We start from the raw sequence: 17,391 nt of genomic DNA on the forward strand, positions 1-17,391 counted from the left end.
TAGTACGGAGGAATCGTTTCCTACTCTCATGAGCAACATGTTGTAAGGTTAAAATTGTACTCAAAGGAAGTAAATAAATAAATGAAAAAAAAAAAAAAGAAATGTGTTAAGATCTAAGGACAAGGAAAGCACACTTAGAACAGTGTGATTTTCGGAGGCTAAGGCAAGCGAATGTTAAATTCCTTACAAACCTAAGACCCTGTTGATCAAAAACTTGTATTTTGTAATACAGGTGGAAGTTAACAAAAGCTGTCAAAACAGGACTTCCACTTGTATGTACAAGTTACATACAAGCTTTTGATAAACAGGGCACTAGTGTTCCGATTTTCCATCATCCCGACGTTACAATTACAATGTTCTCAACCGCTTATATTTTTCCAATGACTAAACAAATATTTATTACTTACACGAATTTAACTGAAAGTATAAATTCCGATCTAGTTGCATTTAAGCTTACATTTAAGATGGTATCTAACTTAAACAGTTAAACAGCTGAAATAATAACGTCAAGTAAGGAAAGGCCGTTCTGAAAGCAGCCTAAAACGCCAGAAGCTCACACGAAGCCGATCTTAATTAACAAGCTACACTGTAACACATTTGTTGCCGTCGACTGAGCACTTAAGCGATTTTCACCACCTACTAGACTAGCACTCGGAACGAAACGTTTTACGCACAATGTTGCTAGCTTTAAGACAAATTCGCACACCAAAAAAATTTGATGTTTATAATCTACATATCGTTGTCTGAGTAGCCACAACCCTAAGCTTTCTTGAGCTTACCTTGGGACTTAGTCAATTTGTGTAAGAATGTCCCTGTAATATTTATTAATTCATTTGTTTATTTATTTATTTATAATAACAGTTCCTCACTTTGGCCTGTTCTAGTCGGTGGAAAGTTAGCTTACTGTACCAATTTCTCCAAAATACCTTTTCTAGGAAAATACTTTATTTAAACCCTAGAATTCTAGAAACTCCAGGTTTCCTTGAGAATGACGTGCCAGGACTCCTCTTAGATTATTTAAGCTAGACACGATATGGCGCCCGGTGCGGGATTTGGTAAAATAAATTACATTTCAAGCTGGTAACATCGAGAATTTCTTGGGACTTTTTACAGCATGCGGGCGTCTAAATGGTGGTAATAATGCTAAGTCCGTCACCCGCGAACTATCTCAACCGTTTGTGAGACAGTAACGTATAGGAAACGATAACTATTGTCCCAGTTTCAATAACGATGTTACAATTTTTACCTCCATTTATTACTGGCAACATTTCCCGAGCTCCAACGAAATATAAAGTCTTGGCGCCAATAAAAGAAAACATGGCGGAAACAGCACATTTCCGCAGTCAATTTTAATTGACAGGAACGGGGAGTAGTGTATTTTCTTTAATTCAAATAAAACCGAGCTAAATTGGAGCTCTCATACATATTCAAAATGGTTTTTACCCTTTCTTGTTTTCCACGAGTGTATTATACAGGATGTACAGCCTGTACACAAAAGCGTAAATTATCTTCGGGCAGGCATACAAAAATGCCGTAAAGAGTCGAGGGCGTGAGATATGCAAATGCCGTAATTGCGGTCGGGATAGGGTAGCCATGTCGGAACTGAAAAGCGTGGACACAATTCCGTGTTATTTGAAAAAAGTCCCATTATTCAATTTTTTCGTGGAGATTCGGAACCGGAAGATTTTTTCTTCATTTCACCTCAACCCAAAAGTTTTAAAAGCCATCCTATATTTTGTTATTGAGTTTGTAATCTGGATATCCGTTGTATTTGTACCAGCAGTGCTTTCTATATGCCTGTTTGCTTCTGTAAGGGGTATGGCCTGGGTATGGCAAGCTTAGCTTAGTCTTTCGGGCACCCTGTGGGTATTACATCCAGGTACTAGCCATATAAGGCACCAGGGCTCAGAAGCAGTAGCTGAGGATATAATTGGGATAAACATAAGCATGAGAGAGACAGTAAGTATTTAAATGTACTAACATCAATTCGATTGCCGAATTTACTATTCAATCATCCTGCTTTCGTACCATTTTTGTACTAAAATGACAGAGGTTAGCTGGTAGGGGCATTAAATGTAGTCCCTGGGATATTAAAACAAAGTACTTAAGGACCAGGAAGCGGTGGTGTCCGAGTGGATATGACGTCCGACTTTCAACCCGGAGGTCGTGGATTCTAACTAGCTTTTTCCGAGCTCTCAGCGGTTAGCTTTTCGGAACTTTTGTACGGGATATCATTTCATATTTACCATTAGCTTTTCGGTGCAGGAAAATATCGTGAGAAAAACTACATACATCTGCGAAGAAATTCAAAGGTATGTGTAGTCCCCAATCCGCATTGGGCCAGCGTGGGAACTGTAGCCCGTAGCCCGAGTCCTATCGCACTTGAGAGGAGGCCTGTGTCCAGCAGTGGGAAGTATATAAGTCGGCTGAATTATTATTAAATTATCACACGTGTGATGGTAACTTGTATAGGAGTTCCATACTACGGTAATTCTGCGGCGCTCCACGGGTTAAGTACCTAACCTAGCCATTAAAATGTGGTGGCCAAATACGTGTGGTGACCCTAACCGGAGTAAAAATGCGTGCTTTGCTGGTTCCGGTTTAAATAAAGGACGGCACGAATATACGTCTAACGGCTGAAATAAATTGAGTGCTTATGCTCCTTGTGCTGCTTTATTGTTTTACGACGTTCATGCACAGGCGGCTTTATGGCAACGGGATTTGGTACGAATGGGAAATAAAAATAAATTCTTATGGCATCCGATTTCTACAGATCATGAACTAATATACATCCAAATCTTATTTTATTATATTATAAAACTAATTATTTTATTTTGCAATAATAGCCATTCTTATTCTTATGAATATAAGAAATGTATACTGGCGTTCAAAAGTGCATGGAGGTGTTTCAATCGTAATAAGGCATTACGATCGACATCTACCTATGCACTTTTAAACGCCACTGTACTTTGTATAATTTTAACCAAATCCGATAAAAGAGGAGGTTCTATACATACTAAACCGAGTTGGTTAATTATTTTGTGTACCAGTTAGGTAATAAGGGTTCTCGGGCCTAACTTTACAAAACTCGACTTCGTTATCGTATCTTATGACCTTTGCATTTTATGACCTAATTATGTACCGTTGCACACAATGTTTTATTTTACAACTATCACTACACTAGTAATATTATTATTGCCCTAGTGTTTCAACATTCATCTCTCACCGTTATCAAACAATGTCATGTCAAAAAGGTTCAATTTCCTCCGTCACGTTTGGAAAACTATCCAATAATTTGTTTCAATTAAACTCTCCCCCGAGACCTAGCTTCAGGCTAGCTCAATGGAAATTAATACCGCACGTTCATAGATATTGTTATAAATTCATTTGAGGGATATGGGAGACGTGCAGTCTTACTTAATTAAACGGTGTAGTCTCTATGCTTTTGTGTGTGTCATATATATGTATGACACGCACACCCTCTCGCATGTATATCTCGCATGTGTATGTCTCGCATGTCGCATGCATAGGCATAACATAGTATCAGATTATACTCCTGAGATAAGTGTTAGTCTTTACGTCCCATTTCACATGGCGACCCTGCCAAGTGTGGCCAAGCATATCAACCAATTTACAAGTACATTAAAAATACAGTTAAAACTTTAATATAGATGGTCAAGCAAATCTTGCTAGTAGAAAAAGGCGCGGAATTCAAATTTTCTATGAGACGATATCCCTTTGGGACTACATTTTTCAAATTTTTCGTGTTTTTCTACTGACAAGATCTGTATGACCAAGTATAGTAGTGCAGTGTAAAATAAAGACTTGGCTTAAAGGTCTCGTAATGAAGCCACAAAATCCAAAAAAAACTGGTAGTAACAGGTAAGTTTAAAAAAAAACTTGTAATAGTTTTAAAGGCTAATATCCTGTTACTGTAAGTGCCAAATATTTTTAAAAAGCAGGATTGAACTGCATTTCACGCGGGTTATTGATATGAAATATCAAAATCATGTACAATTGACAATACCGGCAGCCAGGGGTCGGAAACCGGTATTTGCTCCATACAAAAATACCGGTATTATTACGTTCTTTTTCGTTCTTTGGTTTGTTATTTCATTTTTAATGGGACAACCTAATAATACAAAGTTTGTTACCTAAATTCATGATTCAGTCCTACGTGAAGAGCACAAAATAATTCAGAATATTGGGCTATATCGGGGTTTTTAAAAAATACCGGTTCCGAGCCCTGCCTGCAGCATTGTAGTCGGTAGGTATATAATAACCTGCACCATTGCGGTGCAGTCTGGCTTACTTTAAATCGAATAGTTTTATCAGTTATTCGAAACAGTTACAGTTATTTGAAAACCACTTTGAACTTGTAGTACCGTACGAGGACAATTGAATGAATTTTCGAAAGTCACATTCGGATGTAAAATTTTAATGTGCTGTACGGATATGATGGTCGTTCTTGTCTATCCCCTCAGCTGTGGGAGATGAATATGGCCGCTCCCCCTCATCTGTGGCAGCCTAAGGGGTCTGCTCCACAGACAGGGTTTCTAGGTCCACGTGCAAGTGGAAAATTGCGATTTATTCCGTTTTTTACAATGATACAGTCTATAGTTTGTATTTTTTCTGCTCTTTATTTAATTATCTAACTGCTACTTAAAATTACGACCATTAAACTAACATAAAATAACTGTACAGTCGAATTCAAATTATAGGTACCGAAATGTATCTTTCATTTTCTATTGTAATAAAAAAATAAACAGTTTTGAGGCGTATCTGTTACTCTAATAATGTACATAATGTAATCATACACATCAAAAAAACATAAAATGTCAGGCTTATCAATTAAATACATGAAATATACCAATTGAAAACTTTATTGAAATTATGTCTGCCCTAGAAATGGCGCACGTAAATAAGTTTCTAATTACATGCATTGTGGAGTCCTACCACACCCTATGTAATAATTTTATACATAAATAAGAAATTTAAGTTGTAAACTATCTGTGGCCAAAGTAATAGTAATGCAGGTGCAGTAGTTATATGGTAAGTAATGTTTAAAAAATGCTTTTATTTATTCATGCACCATTGATAGCCCACAAAATGTTGAAAAATCACAGCAACCAGCAGCCTTAATCCAAAGAAATTCCGTTTCTCAGGATATTAATGAAACAATATTTAATAATAAATAATCGCACTTGTTCTTATTAAACAAAAAACATCTAAAAACTTGATCTGAAAACAAGACAAATATAGACCAAATCACCTCTATATGGTTTGATTAATATGGACATACCTAGACCGTAAGAGCAATAAAGGGATATTTCAGAATGTGTGAAGAGTAACACCTAAAATCTTAATAGCAAACCCCACCACCATCATTATTATTATCATCATCATCATCACTGTCGCCTAGTACCCATATTAAAACCCTTGCATAATTAATTTATATTAATTTTTTTATACTCGTCAATCTCAGTATAAAGACTTCATGGACCAAACTATAATCTTACAAATTAAATGTCCAGCCCTTGCTCTCACTCATTACAGTTGCGCTGAGCTGTGTTATTATAGCCTATGTGGAAAGAGAAGTATCGTAGAATTAGTTAGTAAGTGGAATGTCCATGCTATGCAAACGTGCGTTAGTATTAACATGACAGCGCCGTCTGTGGCGACAGCCTTTCAGGTGCTCGTCCAGTCTGTTGCGACAGCCCGAGAGGTTATGTGCCGACCGTTATTTAGTTTGATAGCTATTATTCACTTTAAACAGATTTTAAACTAATTTCATTGTATTTAATATAATCTATATGAACTATGACATATTATGATTGTTTTGAGACATAGTAAAACTTATACAAATAATAAGAAACCGAGTAAGAAAATTTCGGCTATGACTTGGCATGTCATTTCTTCACACCTTTAGCACTTATATTATTCTAAAAACACACCCAAACATAATATTAACAAAAGTTTACTGACATTTCCTCAGCTTTTTAACGGTTTCACCATAAAAATCCACAATTTTACTATAAAAACACGTAACATCCTACTCGTCACAGTGGCTGTTTTTGACTGACGAAAGTTAACGACCTTTTCAACCGTTGATCATTCAAATGTTCGCTTGCTAGCTGTCTTGCTTCATTCACTCCACGATTAAATACGTCAGAGCGAGTTAAACATATGTTTCACTGATATTTTACCTTAAGTTTAGGCGCAAATGATGCGAACCTGGCAGGTTGAGCCACAGATAAACCGCCAATTTTATGACCGCCTGAAAGGCGCTCCCACAGTTGAGGGGCTATGTGACGGCGTGATAAAACGGTTTCTGTCACTTTCTATCCCATGGGTTACAAAGTGACAGTTATTTTATCACGTGGATAAGACCATCCATAATACGCCGGCTGGGGCAGTTTAGTTACTCATTTTTGAAAACTGTAAGTCTTTCTCATTTAGGTACATTTTTACGAAATAATGTGTACGAAAGAATGAATACAGTTGTTGTTAGAAGCGTATTTTAACGGAGCAAATGCTTATGTTAAAATAAATAAATAAATATTATATAGGACATTCTTTTCACACATTGACTAAGCCCCACGGTAAGCTCAAGAAGGCTTGTGTTGTGGGTACCCAGACAACAATATATATAATATATAAATACTTAAATACATAGAAAACAACCATGACTCAGGAACAAATATCTGTATCATCATACAAATAAATGCCCTTACCAGGATTCGAACCCGGGACCATCGGCTTCACAGGCAGAGTCACTACCCACTAGGCCAGACCGGTCGTCAAACGTGGAAACATTTGTACGGCGGATGCGGGCTCTCTTAATCAAAGACGATTATTCAATCGCGAATTATTAATGGCGGGTCACGTTAAGTGGGGGAAAGTAAACTGAACAAACATAACCTAATACCCCCAGCATAGCCACCGGCAAAGACAAGTATGTAATAAAAACTCTTAATTTCCATACAAAGTAGAGTTCCTTATTAGTTTTGTAGATGGCGCCACTTATACTGTTCTCAGGCCTAGAAGTAACATCGCAATTCATTATTTTTGTTTGAACTCTTTATGAGAAACGCCATCACGAGATGACGATAGGGACTATCTATAGAGATGTGTCTTTAGCGGCACATGATTCCTTGACAGTTTACCACCAATAAGTTTGCTCCTGATAAATAGATGGAACATTGTTTTTATACATTTGTATTCTACCACACCATAATAATCATAGTCTTTATTACAAAAATCATATTATTTTATTTTCACCACACCAGCTCGGAAAGGTTTACTTTGCACTTCAAAAACGGATAGCAAAATTGCATTTTATTCACATGTGAGGCAAAGTAATCAAATGCAAATTTAGAGTTGTTTTCTTATGTTTGTTGGTAGAATTGACTTTTAAATGATGATTTTGGATGATTAATATTTAATAACATTCATTTGAATTTGATTTTGTTTGATATTTTACATTTAATATTTGCTTCGGATTGGTGTCGTGAAAATTTTTGTGTTGCACTCGGGGGCAAATTTTGTTTAACCCTCGTGCTTTAAAACCCTCGCAACGCTCAAGATTCCATTTTTCGAACCACTCGCTACGCTCGTGGTTCAATTTTGGAATCTTTCGCTTGCTCGGGTATCAATAGTAGCACGAGCGGGTAAACAACTACTTTGCCCCCTTGTAAAACAAATAACTATTAAACACTGTATCCTAATCAGACCTTATTTTGCTTATAAGATTGACTACCATATAAAAACTATGTGACAGTCCAAACTACAAGTAATGTAAAAGTAGTGTACAAAATTAAGTATGTATTTCTATCTATTTATTATTAACTTGTCCCTGTGTCCGCTTAGCTCTCACCTTGTTAAAGGCCCCGGATTGCCCGGAACCCTCCAGCCCTATTCAAATTAGCACGTAAATTCGACGGGTTTGTTAATTAAAAATGCGTTCAGCGAAGACAGCCACTTTACCCACCGACGACTGAATTACAAATGTCCCCGAAATTGGGTCGAGCTTTGGAATATCATTGTAATTTTATTAAAACTATGTTTCGGGACGGATAACGGATTTAAATTAGGAAGGAAGTATCATAGCGGGGGCAACCGGGTCCTTTAAATTGTAAATTCTGCTCGGCATTCAACTTTTGCGTTGTAGATTGTTGTCCACTTGTATCTATAAAGCTAGGTTACACGAGAACGACAAAGCCTAGTGGAAGAGACTGGCCGGTTGCGCTTTTTCTTTTTAATTTGTCACATAACTACAATAAAAGCTTGTGCGACCTGTTGCCAACATAACACGTATAAAACACGCACCATCGAGCCAACTGAATATTTAACCGTTTCGCTTGATTTGTCGTTAACAGAGGACGAAATGAGTAGGCAACGGGCATAATGATTATGCAGATTTCTGTATCTGGCCGCGTCCGTAGCGGTGCTGAATGCAGCCGGTGTAATGGTCTGGCTTGGAATTACGGCGGATGGGAAAAATTAAAGATTGATAAACGGTTGGTGATTGGTTATTGTGATTGAGCATTTTTCGTATCAATTTTCATTTAAGTTGTTAGGGCCCCCTCACATCTAGCGTCTTTCAAGCGTCGGCGTCTGTCGGCGTCTGGTCAGCGCTATGGAAAATGACGTCGCTGCGCAGTTGCGTCGACGTTGCGTCGAGCGCGGCCATACAGTTGTAGACGCCGACGCTCGAAAGACGCTAGATGTGGGGGGGCCCTTAGATCCCTGAGTCCTGAGTGCTTGTAAAGTTTCTTGTAACATTAGGTTTCGGTAATGTGCGTAATGCATGTCGAGACTTTATATGATTTGACATTATATCAGCTGTCAAATACCTAATGTCTCCCGTAGGCAGAGTACACAGCGAATACTAAAATTGTTATTAAAAACATTTTTTATTGGCATGGCATCATGGCATTTTTTATTGGCATGGAACAGACGAGGAGTTCCCCGCTTTTGATTGACATAGTCTTTGGTTAAGTGCCTTGCCTACCAAAGGTATAATTGGTCAAGCAGATCTTGTCAGTAAAAAAAGGCGGCAAATTTGAAAAATGTAGGCGCAAAGGGATATCGTCTAATAGAAAATTTGAATTTCGCTCCTTTTTCTAATGACAAGCTTTGCTTGGCCATCTATACCTACTTATTATTTTAGGTTTATTATGATATTTGTTTCATTTTATCTTTTAGTTAGAGTGATAGTTTTTCCACACCATAAATAATGATTGCATTTTAATCCATGCTTTACACTGATTCAATTAATTAGGAATGCATTGGTTTGCTCTGGTTGTTTGTCCGCGTAATTCGTTCGGCGCGGTTCGTAAATCATATTGTTATCGATATATTCATCTAGATTTATTGCCAAGCGAGTAATTGGTAAAGTGGCGTGTTGTGTACTATGTTTCGATATCTAAAATAATTGCGTGCAGGGATTCTTAGGTCTATTACTAACACTGGGATAATTGGTTCAATATATCACCTAAAGATTGAAAAAATATACACTGAAAAAAATATGAGCTATCGAGCACACAATAAAGTGATTCCATTATGAATATTATGATGAACTGCTATTACAATATCAACTAATGTACGCTCGTTCGTACTTAATGTACTGCTTGGTTCGATAGGCTCATATGGAACTGTATAAAGCATTAAACGTTAATGCAATTTCAATTGTTTTAAACGATTTTTTTTCTCAGTCTAGCTGACATAAAGCATTATTTGTGCCTCCCGTAGTCACTTGCTGGCCATTAAGGGATTATTGCTCCAATGACGCGCGTAAACGCGATCATGCTCGCCCCTTATAGCCCATTCAGTTTTTTTTCTGCGAATAAGAGCTCATATTCGACGCTTATCATTAACAGTGGCACAACTCAAAATGAAATGCTATTGCATTTAATATTCTATCTTTTACTGGTAAGATTTAAAATCGAATGGCATTTCATTTTTTTTTGTGTCACTATTCATGATAAGCGTCGATATTGGCAATGTTGATGTACAGTGGCGTTCAAAAGTGCATGGATAGATGTCGACCGTAATGCCTTAATATGACGGTTGAAACATCTCCATGCACTTTTGAACGCCAGTGTATCTAAGATGCGTTTACTTGCGCGCTACTACAAATGCGTATAATCGCGCATGACGCGATTTAATGGTTCGGCGTTATGTTGAAACGTCCCTTTATCATTTAGACATTTGCGTCAATTAGAAGAGGCGATGTTCAATAGAAGTTTACTAATTTTATAAATCTTTAATTCCGTCTTGTACGAGGGCAAAACGCCTGAAACATGGAATAGAGGCGAGGTGGTGCTGTTTTTCAAAAAAGGTGATAACAGCCTATTGAAGAGCTACAGACCCATCACGCTTCTGAGCCATGTCTATAAGCTGTTTTCAAGGGTCATCACGAACCGTCTCGAACACAGACTTGATGACTTCCAGCCTCCCGAACAAGCCGGGTTTCGAAAAGGCTATAGTACCATAGACCACATCCATACGCTGCGGCAAGTTATACAGAAGACCGAAGAGTATAACTTACCATTATGCTTAGCGTTTGTGGACTATGAGAAAACCTTCGATTCGGTGGAAACATGGGCGGTGCTTGAGTCTCTTCAGCGATGCCATATTGACTATCGGTACATCGAAGTATTTGTATAGTAACGCCACCATGTCGGTCCGAGTACAGGAGCAGAGCACGAAGGCGATTCCATTGCAAAGAGGCGTAAGGCAGGGAGACGTTATCTCTCCGAAACTGTTTACTGCCGTAATGGAAGACACCTTCAAGCTCCTGGAATGGCAAGGACTTGGCATCAACATCAACGGCGAATACATCACTCACCTTCGGTTTGCCGACGATATCGTAGTCATGGCAAAGTCGATGGAGGAACTCAGCATGATGCTCGATGACCTCAACCGAGTTTCACAACGGGTGGGCTTGAAAATGAACATGGACAAGACGAAACTTATGGCAAATGCCAATGTTGTGCCCATCCCAGTCTCTGTTGGGAACTCGGTACTCGAAGTTGTTGACTCGTACATCTACCTAGGACAAGTAGTCCAATTAGGTAGGTCCAACTTCGAGAAGGAGGTCAACCGCCGAATCCAACTCGGTTGGGCAGCGTTCGGGAAACTACGTAATGTCTTTTCGTCCGACATATGTACCTCAGTGCCTCAAGACGAAAGTCTTTAATCAATGTGTGTTACCAGCGATGACTTACGGCTCCGAAACGTGGTCTTTCACTATCGGCCTCATCTCAAAATTCAAAGTCGCTCAACGAGCTATGGAGAGGGCTATGCTCGGAGTTTCTCTGCGTGATCGAATCAGAAATGAGGAGATCCGTAGACGAACTAAAGTCACCGATATAGCTCACCGGATTAGCAAGCTGAAGTGGCAATGGGCAGGCCACATTGCGCGCAGAGAAGATGGCCGATGGAGTCGAAAAGTGCTCGAGTGGAGACCACGGACTAGCAAACGCAGCGTAGGACGTCCACCCACAAGATGGACGGACGACCTTGTTAAAGCCGCCGGAAGACGCTGGATGCGGGTGGCTTCCAACCGGTACGAATGGAGGTCCAAGGGGGAGGCCTATGTTCAGCAGTGGACGTCTTATGGCTGAGATGATGATGATGAATTTTATAAATACCTAAGAGGTCTAGGATCTGTCTATTAACTCGAGCCAATAAGAGATAACTCTCGCGTTTAAATTTTATAACCCTAATGTAACCCGTATAAAACAGTCGTTTATGTACCTATCTTAACTTATATCCAAAGTGATATTTTGCAATCGGCCTTTGTTCCACCTACTCAACGCGTTGTTCCACCAGTCTGCCTCCGTAAACCAGATGATGGAGCCTAATGGCTGTGCCCTGAATTCCTGCGGTTCTGTACAGAGCGGGCGTTAGCTGGATGAATTTATTACTACATTCCATTTACTTCCTAATTTAATTAAATAAAAAAATAACAATAAAAGTATAAAAAATATCCATATTTTAATGTCGTTATTTTATTCTTAGAAAGATAATTTGACATTTTATGTGAGAGGCCAAACAGGCCAATCGAAATTTCGTCTGCCTCTCTATCCAGGTAGGATATTGGAGGCAAATGGACGAACGAATGAAATAAATGATTCGCAGTAGGCCTTCATTTTTTGTATCAACTATGATTAGGGTTGCCAACCGTACTATATTCTATAGTATTGTACTATATTTTAGCTCTCTGTACTATATACTTCTGGAAAAATATATAGTACGCTAAAATACTATGTTTCCGATTAAACGTATAGTATTTTATCTAAAAGTACTATATTTTTTTGAAATGTACTATATTTTTGATGCCTTATTCTGGAAAATACTATATTCCACCAAAAAAAAGTTGGCAACCCTAACTATGATCGTGTAAATCGCGTTAGGTATACGAAAAAAGAAATGTTGCATTTGGTGTTAGACAATTACAAATAAGTTGTCGAGCAATAATGGATATTGAAATGGATGTTTTATGTTATTATTATTTTATTAAGCTTCGAGAACGACTGATATTATTACTAGAAGTAGAAACATTATATTGGCTGTAAGAATGATACTGCGTGTGATAAACGATGCGTAGTTGAATATAATAAAGTATAAACATTGCAGACTAAACTATCTACTGAATTATTGGAATTTTTTAGCCTGTTGGTTCGCAATGTTCGCATCGCTAAGTTGCCCGGCAGGTTTTACGTATATAGGTACATATATAGGTATGGAATACTAGTACATTTGTCATTGCCATGAGTCCCAACTAGGGTTTGCAATCCGGATCCGATATGTATGAAATTAAACGGATCTGGATCCGGATCCGCGGATCTTCCCATACATTTCGGATCCGTCGTGCAAACCCTAGTCCCAACTTAAATAGTGTACACGGAATATCTTTGTAGAAAGGTCACCACGGGGCCAGTCATTAAGGAATTGCCAAAATTAGTATAGTTTACCCTATTATAATATTTATAATACACGTGTTACTTTCAAAAGTTGAACATAAAGTTGACCAACATTGAGCACTAAGTAGCGCGCTTGGTGTAAAATCCATTAGACGTTTTACAGCGGGGTGGAAAGTTCAATGAATATGCATTTATGATAATACGGGGGAACTACTAATGTGATTATCATTGTGGATGTTTCGTAAGTTATATTACTGGTTGAAAGTTTTGCTCCGAGGGATTTCGTATTTATTGTTATTAAACATTTGAATGTTTTTCATGTACACTCTCACCCCAACTCAAATATGTATGTATATCAATAGAACTACAATAATATTACAACTAATATCAATTAACTAGTAGGAATTTGAACCTGCTAAGCTTTTGATAGATTGGTGGCATTTGATTGCAAGCAAAAATGTAGTTATTAGGTTAGTATAGGATGGTACACCGCACACCGAAGACAAATCATAAATTGACAATGTGTGTGCATTGAATTGACACACACATTGTACAAGGTGCATGTGCCCAATAGTTATATGAACAAGATATGCGACTTCTGGCTGAAGGGTTTCGTGTTTTGGTGGGACACAAGAGCAGACGATACAACGGAGACACGCGGTTTGATGTTTAGTTTTAAGTTATGAAAGTTATATGTATGTTAGTCTATAAGGTACCTGTTTCTAATATGCCCATACAAATTGCCTGATACAAATTTTAAAATAATTTAAATAACTTGTGTCCGCAATAGGTACGCGTCATTGGCGTTGCAAACAGATATTCTACTCCTACTAGTCCATTGTCGCCCACGAAGAACCTAACTAAGCTGGATAACACTTTCTACCAGATAAAGTGAAGCCCACTACATACAGAAAATATGTGACACTCACACCTTGTTCGTCCGGTGTTTCTACTGCCGCATAATTCCGTATTAATGAATGTCACAGGATGGCAATGAGTTTCTTTACAAGGTTTTATTATTGTATGTTATATCTATATTTATTTGTTTCGCCTAAGATACCTACAAATAGCCTCACAAGAATGTATTTATTTGAGGTCATCATATTAAATTCATGTAAAAAATGTAGATACGAAAGTTTTACATTTTAGAAATAACTCGTTTATTTCTAAAATGTAAAACTTTCGTACGTAACCTTAGAATAAAAATCATGTAGCAAAATTCTGTTTACAGTACAATGTGTTGAAGCTTTACTTTTCACGTATACATTAAGCGCGATTATGAACGCTCCGTCGCGCGTTCATATTCCAAAAATAAGAATAAGTTTTTGGCAAAAATTTCACTTTTGGTACAAGCTTTTATAGCTGACTGTACTTTTCTTACGACAGACAACTAATACTCATCGAGACAATTCTAAAAACCCCTAACACAATTTGCGTTGCGTTGCGTTGTTTCATCACAGAGTTCCTATGGCCACCTCCTGTCTCCATCAGATCAGTTCGATAGTACCATATTATTGTATTGTCACCAGAACTACATGCAGCTGCCAATTTTCATGACGCTACGATCCTTGCAAGATGGTTAAATTAGCTACCTTAGATTCCATTACATAGTTACATACAGGTCGACCTAATAAAAGCTTGTTAATGAAATGCACACGAACACCATTAAGTATATTCATACCTGGAAGATTCCTCACTAAGATAAGTTTCCAGTTAATTATAACGTCCCAAATTAATTAGTCTACTCTGCCTCGCGATTCAAGATGCATCTCTATTGTTATTCTGGGTAGCAGGCTATAGTTGCTCCAGATCGAGTATTCTAGTTCTGGAAATTCAGTATTCCAGTGTTAAACAGACTAGTTTCTAATTTAGTATAGGTGTTCTATTTTGCATTAGTATGCGGTAATCTGATATGTGTGTTGAACGTGTTTCGAAATACTTGTCCTGAATTATTGTATATGTCTGTGAATACCTATAGTCGTTTACAGTTCATTTGTTTACTAACAAAATCTGTTTCAATTAACTATGCATAATGTTTAATCCAAGATTATTCCATATAACTGTGAGCAATTCACTGAAATCAGGCTTCATATTAGGTTAGGATTTATAGCCCAGTACAAACAGGACAAACAAACAAATAGAATCTTTGTACCCTAATAAATAGGTAACCCCCAATATTTTAATCGTTAATACATACTTTTAAAACCACACTTATTTACGTAAGTACCTACCTACTTATTATGCCAAGTCCTAATTACCTACGCACACTGACGTTTTTTGCCTCGCGTTCCGTATTCTTTTTTTTTAAATATCGCTTCAAACAGAACAGGGATCTGAAGCCCGTTCCACACTCGTGCGCGAATCGCGGCGCGAAGCCGCGAACGCGAGTCTGGAGTCGATTTCGCATATCAGCGAACTAGACTCCACACTCGCGTTCGCGGCTTCGCCCGCGATTCACGCGCATAGTCTGGAGGGGGCTTTTGGCCTTGGATTCCGGGTGACAACACTCACAGCGTTTTCAAGTGACGTTTCCATAGATAACGTACGGTGTGGATTGGAGACGAAGGCTTTATATTAGGCTTTTTTTTAACAATTATGGCCTAGATGCGAGTCCTTTAAGCCAAAGGCCTTAGGCTCAATAAGTGGTGTTATTAGTTGATACTTACAATAAATGCGTTGGAGGTGAGCACGTTGGCGACCCGCCGGCTGACCTGCCACGCTGTCACCTGCAACAAACAGATTGAAGGTTAAAAATTGCTAATACGACAGAGGGTCAAAGTCCCTGCAAGCAGCGTCAAGGTCAAACACGTCGGCTAATATATAGTGCTAAAACAAAGGGGTAATCAAACTCCGAGAGTTATTTTATTTCTGAGTTAGCAAATAACTCTTCGCAGAATACATATTTGAAGAGAAACGCAATCAGAAAATATTAATTAACCTTAGAGGTTGATTTAACCCAAAATTAAGCTAGGCAAGGCATATAAATGCCTAAATACAGTTTGGTCTTTATTCAGAATCAGAATCAGAATCAGAATAGCCATTTATTAGATTAACACATGCTTGGTACATTTATTTACAGTATTTACATTCATTGATTATATATTAACGCAATAATTTTTTTAGACTTATAATGGCCTCTCCTTCCAGGGAGAAGGAGGCGTGGTAATAAACTCCATGGGTTACCAGCCCTGCTGCTTGGTCTTTATTACTTATGTATTATATTGCCGCACAGATAGGTACCTAGGTAGGTACAAAATAGTACCTATAGGTACTTATATCAAAATGTCGAAACCCCCCTATTGCTAATTTTCAACTGGTCGTCAATTTAGCTAAAAATTGAAACATTATGATAATGATATATATCATTCAGAAAAACTCAGATGAACTATATACAAACCTATCTTTGTTAATATATACCAACATAACTACCTATATCTAGAATGCGCTAGCTTTAATAGGCACCACTAAATAAGTAAACTAAAACTTCAAAGTCAATAATAGAGGGCGCCACTGCACACGCTCGGCAAATTACAGACACTTGCCATCGCTCCGCACTCAAATAGATGCCCGCAAGTAATTGCTGGTTCGCAATTGTGTTGGAGATTCCACGTCGAAACGAGGGTCAACTATTCATTTAGATGTTCAAATGCTTTGCGAGGGATCCCAGGATTTAAACAAGTTTTCATAATCATTAAATTATTAGTGGATATTTAAACAACTACGTGGGCGCCGTAAAGAGAAAAGGCCTGTTCAGACGGGACAATTTTGGCCCAATCTGGTTAAATTGTCTGGTAAAATCAGGCAGTGTGAACGCAAAAATATATTGACGCCAATTTCAATTGGTTAATTTGATCATCCCGTCTGGACTGGCCTAAAAAGGTAACAGAAAAATGTATCAGGATCCTAAACAGACTTAGACACTTTGTTAAAACAATCATACACAAGTTTTGCACTTTTTGATCATTAGGTATATATAACATTTTGGTTTTTCGTAGATCATTGCACGCCATTATACGAATTATTATTCTATGGTTTTAAATACATAGTCAGAGTCGAATGTTTGTCAATTCAACAATATTTTTTGACTTTATTGAAAACGATACAACAACGTATTTGTTTTGTCATTTGTTTTTCTTAATCTTAATAAAGTGAAATTGTGGTCATGACATCGTTATCTCGCCTGCAGACTGCACGCAACTAAAACATATTCCTTTTTAACCACAGATAATGCTATGAAGTGAAATCCCGCAATATTTAAAAAACAATTCCATTTCCACAGACAAGAAAATTCTTTTTCAACGCGGCAGCACTCCCGATCCGCACATGTGCGCTCCCACCGAACCCACGATTATGTCATTTCTCGACCGTTTATAACATTAAATTAGCTCAAGCAATTGCTAGGAAATACTGAGCAAAGATAAACCCATGCCTCGGAAAACCTGCCGCTTCTCGTATTTAT

The 17,391-nt window shown here is 37.9% G+C and overlaps 1 protein-coding gene across 1 annotated transcript in view; it reads right to left on the minus strand.

The window, feature by feature from the left end:
* Positions 1-17,391, minus strand: part of LOC134664055 (leucine-rich repeat neuronal protein 1-like) — a 346,981-nt gene that overhangs the window by 8,002 nt on the left and 321,588 nt on the right. Inside the window, exon 6 of the mRNA XM_063520625.1 lies at positions 15,599-15,658. Coding sequence (XP_063376695.1) covers positions 15,599-15,658 — 60 coding nt within the window. The remainder of the gene's footprint in view (positions 1-15,598; positions 15,659-17,391) is intronic.

Source organism: Cydia fagiglandana, chromosome 4 (assembly GCF_963556715.1).
Source record: "Cydia fagiglandana chromosome 4, ilCydFagi1.1, whole genome shotgun sequence".
Classification (NCBI taxonomy): Eukaryota; Metazoa; Arthropoda; class Insecta; order Lepidoptera; family Tortricidae; genus Cydia; species Cydia fagiglandana.